The 6,104-nt window shown below is 37.9% G+C and overlaps 1 protein-coding gene across 1 annotated transcript in view; it reads right to left on the minus strand.

Moving 5' to 3' along the window:
- Window positions 1-318: 318 nt before the first annotated feature.
- The window catches only part of LOC110959931 (kinesin-associated protein 3), a 14,725-nt gene continuing 8,939 nt past the window's right edge, over window positions 319-6,104 (minus strand). The window contains exons 11-20 of the mRNA XM_051953561.1: window positions 5,969-6,069; window positions 5,771-5,879; window positions 5,522-5,634; window positions 4,339-4,504; window positions 3,997-4,122; window positions 2,916-3,014; window positions 2,696-2,781; window positions 2,462-2,618; window positions 1,373-1,457; window positions 319-1,219 (exon numbers count right to left, since the gene is read on the minus strand). Coding sequence (XP_051809521.1) covers window positions 1,117-1,219; window positions 1,373-1,457; window positions 2,462-2,618; window positions 2,696-2,781; window positions 2,916-3,014; window positions 3,997-4,122; window positions 4,339-4,504; window positions 5,522-5,634; window positions 5,771-5,879; window positions 5,969-6,069 — 1,145 coding nt within the window. The 3' untranslated portion in view covers window positions 319-1,116. The remainder of the gene's footprint in view (window positions 1,220-1,372; window positions 1,458-2,461; window positions 2,619-2,695; window positions 2,782-2,915; window positions 3,015-3,996; window positions 4,123-4,338; window positions 4,505-5,521; window positions 5,635-5,770; window positions 5,880-5,968; window positions 6,070-6,104) is intronic.

The following is a 6,104-nucleotide window of genomic DNA, read 5'->3' on the forward strand; positions in this document are numbered from 1 at the left end:
TGAGATATCTGCTCTCCTTCGTGCTGGCCACAACAAGTCTGACAGAGCCAAGCAGCTGAACATCAGCCGGATGACCGTCCACAGAGTTGCGGAGAGGCTCAAGAATGGTGAAGATCTTTCAGGTCTTCATCATGATGAAGACCTGAAAGACTCTGTGGACGGTCATCCGGCTGATGTTCAGCTGCTTGACTCTGTCAGACTTGTTGTGGCCAGCATGAAGGAGAGCAGATATCTCAACTTTTTTGACTTCCATCTTGATACAACTTCAACAGAGAACAAATTTGTATTAATGACACCTGCCTATAAGGTAGAACTTTCAGTTTGTTTAATGGAATTTTTCACTCCAACATGTAAACGTCTCTAAAGATCATGAAACCGTGTAACAGAACTTTTGCAAAGCCCGGTATACGTCATCGGACGTGACGTACCTGGCGAAAAACTGTAATGGAAACCCAGCTACTGTTTTATTATACAGCTGTTGAATGAAAAGGCCCCATCTCTGCTTCCGTTTGTGTAACACTAAACCACTCTGACTTTGAAGCCCACCAGCATACTGGAGGACGATGAGAAAGGCTGCAAGAAGAAGAATTAATTATGATCTGTATCCAGTTTCTGGACTGACCTATGGGTGTGAAAGCACCTTAAGATGTAACAGTGGGTCCATTTTACAGTGACACAGACCAAAAACAAAGGTTTGTACACTGACAGAGGTGGAGATACCAAATTGGTGGATCTCAGATAATTCAACAATAAAGTGGAATGTGTTTTTTTAGTGGATCCAAAATGGTACATTAAGAAAAGCAGGCAAAATCAACACTATATCATCAGAAATGTCAAGTGTGTTTACATTCTTGAAAGTATTTGCAGACTAGAAGAAGACTGAGGCAAAGAAGACTGAGATAATGGTGAATGAATAAAAGGCCTAAATTAAAAGTGACTGCATGAAACTGCAGTTAATCCAAGTCTAACATCTGCAGTGTTTGTGTGTCAGTCCTGTCAACATCTGTCTGAGTAACTACAACAGTTCAGTTGTGATAAAGGGAGTGGAGCGGTGAAATGACTCGGACATGCAGGAAGGTGTAGAGGAGTGGATCTAAGAAGACAGGATGTGTGTGTCTATGAGTACTGATAGAAGGGCTGCTCATCGGGTCTGAAGCCGTAGGCGGTGGCCGGTCGTCCAGGAGAGGAGCTGGTCTGGTCGAAGACGTCGCCTGGATCTCTGGAAAAGAAAGCCAGAAAAAAAAAACGTGAGTTTTAAAATGTTGGAACAAAAAACTGAGCCTCGGGTAAGTAGAATATCAAGGCCTTTGTAGATAATCTATCAATGAGACCATGTCATTTTCTGATTGGTCAGTGTTTAGAAAAAACTCACCCCACATGGTGCAAATCTCCATTCTGAGGCTGCAGATCACCGAAGAAATCTGGGCTGACCGATCCGTCTCCTGGAGTTATTCCATCTGAAGGCACAAATACATGAGAAGAAACACTCAACAAAACAAAAGAAAAACAAAAAACGAGGTCTTCAGTGTTACAGATTGTGGCAAAACAATCAGACTTTTCAAACTGTCACGAGAAGAAAGTTTCTATTATCGCTTAGTCTGTACTTCAGATCAGCAGCTTCATGAGAGAAAAGTTAATTAACAGACACAAAAAGATGATGCAATAGTGAATTAATGAACAAAAACATGTAGATTTCTCTTATAGACAACTTGGCTGTAGTTTCTCTATTCCGATTACAGTACATAAAAAAATTTATTGGGTGAAAGCCAACACTGCAGCCTGGTTACTTCAGTCTGATCTGTAGTCAGTTTGGAGCAGGTGCAGATTGAGCTACAAGTGAATTTTCAAATGAATTATGCTGGAAAATGTGCAGATTTACTAAAGCAGTATCTTAATCTGCAGGTACTGTGACTAAAAATCCTCAGGTCATTCAGAGTACGAGTAAAATGACTTTCGCTTCTGCCAGTATGTTATTCTTAGGGATGTCCAATAATATCGGCCCACCAATATTATCGGCCTGATAATGGCATAAAAATGTAATATCGGTCGACACGGTTATCGGATTTTGTCATGAAAACCGATAAAATAATGCCTGGATTTCGCCGGCATTTACCAAACTCATGGAGGGAGAAAGGGACAGTGTGAAGTGTTGTTTGAGACAATTTAACACGAACAGTTTTTTCCATAACTTCAGTTGAAGCAGTTTTCTTATTTTGCTCAGACAATGTTTCCATCTGAAAGCCTTGTTCCATCTGAGAATGCATCCAATGGGGCATCACAATAAAACACAGCAGATATGTGATGTTACCTAGAATTAAACAGCCCACAGATATCGGCATCAGTTGATATCGGAATCGGAAATTGCGAGCTGGACAATATCGGCATATCGGTTATCGTCAAAAAAGCCAATGCCGGACATCCCTAGTTATTCTACATGCATGTTCCGGGGTTCTGCTTGTACCTGCACTGTAGAACAGATCAGTCCTGTCGTTGTCGTTGTCATAGAGATACGGTTCAGAGTCATCGGCTTGGCGACTCTCGACCATCTCCAGCCACTGGTTGTTATGGAAACGGAACTTCTCCGACTGGATCTTCCTCCCCCACTCCTCATCGTACTCCTGGAAGATCAATAAAACCAATCAGGAAACAACCTACAGATAAACACAGAAAGGAGTGTTACTGTGTTTTAACTTACAGCGATAATATCGAGGGTGTTGTCGCACACTTTTCTGATCTCAGCATTCTTGTCGTGCATCAGGTCTATCAGGTAGGCCGGAGCCTCTGCAGGAAAGGTTAAAGAAAACCACAGCAACCCTCAGACAGCCGCGTGAGAAACCTGCCTGACTTCAACTCAAACATCTGCTGGAAGAATCGTTCATTTTTAGTTCAGACAGAGGGGACCGTGGAAAGGATACGCGTGTCTTTGATGATGACGTCTCGCGTCGCCTGATGAAACACCATCTGGTAGAAGACGTAGACGATCTGACACACAAACTCATCGTCCTCCTGCTGGACTGCATTCAAGAACAGAAACACACAGAGAACAAGTTAGAGCTGTAAGGAGAATTCAGAGTGTAGTCATGACCGTAAAATACTGTTAGGGACTCTTACTGATACTGCTCATCAGTCCAGTACTCCTATTGGATTTTATTTTGTTGCTTTTAAGACAAAATACGACACCAACTTAAAACAGAATTCAAATTGCTTTGTTTTTTCTCTTTGTTAAATTTCCTCCCTTTCATTCTTCATGTTAAATTTAACTCTTCTCCTCTGTGGTTCCCTGAAGGTGGAACGATTTACCAAACTCTTTTCAATCTGCAGAGTCTCTCCCAGTCTTTCAGAAAAGACTAAAAACCAAATCCTTCACTGAACACTTTTGCACTTGACAGACTACAAAATATTATTTTTACAGATACCAAAAAAATTGTTTCCTTGTCTGAAAAAAATACAAAAATTCAGCAAAAAAAAAAAAAAAAAAAAATCACCAAATTTATAAAAATTTGCAAAATCTTCAGGAAGACAATTCCAATAATTCCTTAAAAGTTTTATTTAAAAAACTAATAATTTGGCAAGAAAATTCTTGTAAATATTTTCAAAAAATAAGTAAAAATCTTTAAAAAAAACCCTAAAAATATCTAAAGTGATTACATATATATCAGTAAAACTTCAAATATTTTCTTTAAGAACATTCACATAAAAATCAACCAAAATCCAGCGAATTTCGCTGGATTTTGGTTGATTTTTATGTGAATGTTCTTAAAGAAACATTTCTAACATTTCTTTTTTTCCACCAAAAAAAAGGTTCTAAGATTTCCCAAAAATGTTGAAAACGTGGACATGAGAAGCTTCACTGTGAAAATACAGATTTTTTCCACATTTTCAAACTAAAACGGGTCAATTTTGACCTGCAGGACGACACCAGCGTTAATACCAGGCACACTACCCATCCATAAACACTCTACATCTGAAAAGAAACCACAGGTGTGTGCGTGTTACCATTCAGCAGCTCAATAAGGGCTGGGATAATTCCAGATTTAGCCAACATGGCGGCGCAGGCGTCATCCATGGAGACTGTTCCGATCATGATCACCACCTCCAGGATGAGGTCGTCTTCTGCTGAGCCTGAAAAACACACAAAGATCGTAATAATCTCACAATTCCACTGAGAACTGAAGCTCGGGTGAACAGAAAGCAGCCGAGCTCACTTTGAAGGAGACGCGACAAGACGTTTAGGATGAACCAATCTGCCTGAATGAATCTGGGAGGAAGCTACAGTCTAATGAGATGAAGTAATAAATGACGACTGCGAATCAGGGAGTCTCTGAATCTGATCAGTACCTGGTTTGAGTCTGTCTTTGAGGTAAGGCACCAGGTTGTACTCCTTCAGCACCAGCTCCCAGTCCAGGTCAGCGATGGTGAGATTAGCCAGAGTGCCCAGACACTCCAGAACCCACTCCTCCTCTTCCTCTGCACGGATCTCTGCTGCCAGGTCTCCAACGTAGTCCTGACAGAGGAGTGGATTCACACCGTGAAACACTGAAACCCTCCAGCAAATTATCGTTTTCTAATAATGACAACAGTATATTATAAAACAGCCGACTGGTCTTTTTTGAGAATATTTACATATTTTAGTCTATTTTATGTAGTTTATTACTTCCTTTTTGTCATTTCTCATTCTGTTTTTATAATTTTTTACTTCAATTTCTAGCTCTATCCATTTCTATTTTAATAGTAAACATTTTAGTGTATTATTTCTATTTCCATTATTAAAAATAAAGACAAAATATATTTCAATAATAAATATTTCATTTTATTTATTGCTATTTTAATAAAAATAATAAAGTGAATATATATTTAAATAATATTTTGTTATTTATTTATATTTTAATAAAAAAGAGAAAGCATAATTTAATAGATATTGTATTTATTTCTATTTTAATTAAAAATAAAGAGAAAATATTTTTTAATAAGAGATGTTTCATTTTATTTATTTCTATTTTAATCAAAAATTAGGAGAAAATATATTTTGATAAGAGATATTTCATTTTATTTATTATATTTTAATTAAAAAATAGAGAAAATATATTTTAATAAGAGATATTTCATTTTATTTATTTATTTTTAATTAAAAATTAAGAGAAAATATATTTTAATAAGAGATACTTAATTTTATTTATTTATATTTTAATTAAAAATAAAGAGAAAATATATTTCAATAACAAATTATTATTATTATTGTTTTAATTCTTTTATTTATTTATCTAGCACTTTTATCTTGCTACGTTTAATTTAATCTCATCTGGTGTTTCCTAAGTTCTTCAATTCCATTGTTTGAGAGTCCATAGATTGGATCCTTGGATTGGGAATGATGGTTGTTTGTGCTGTTTTATCGCATTTTATGTTATCCTGAAAGCACTGTGTCGCATGAAGTCAGATTGAACAGTAATATTTGTCCAAAACCTAATCACATCCCAGTTTTGGGGAGTGGTGTTGTCTTCTTTCATTCTACATTTATACTCACTAAGAACAGCGGCTTTGTTAGTCCGTCATGCTGTGAAATGTTTCTAATCATCTTCATCAGAAGACAGTCTTTCATCTTCAGAGCTCTCTTCATGAGCATCTTCAGTCCATTTCCTACAGAGGGAAAGAAGCAAATGAGAGAGAAATAATGCTTTTTTTTTTTTAACAATTTCAGATCACACAGACTTAACAGAGGGTCACACCACCTCAAATGTTACTGAATGGAAGATCTACTCGTTCAGAATAATACCTTCACACATGAGTTGTGCATTCCTCTTGTTTGCAGCCAGGTTGATGCAGATGGAGATGAGTTCTGCTTCGATTTCCTCCTCACCGTGTTCATACAGCATCCGCATTAACTAAACACAGACACGCACACAGTTTAACCTCAGACTTCAGAACTATCACTCTGCATAAATGTCATTCCGTTCAGTCGATCTTATTTCACCTGAGGGATGCAGTCGGTGTAAACAAACATGCCCTTGAAACGGTCGTCGATGCTGATGTGATACAGGATGCGCATGGCGACCTGCCGGTGGCTCTCATCGCCTGCGGATCAAACCAGACAGTCACACACTAATGCA

The sequence above is a fragment of the Acanthochromis polyacanthus genome, chromosome 9 (assembly GCF_021347895.1).
Source record: "Acanthochromis polyacanthus isolate Apoly-LR-REF ecotype Palm Island chromosome 9, KAUST_Apoly_ChrSc, whole genome shotgun sequence".
Lineage (NCBI taxonomy): Eukaryota > Metazoa > Chordata > Actinopteri > Pomacentridae > Acanthochromis > Acanthochromis polyacanthus.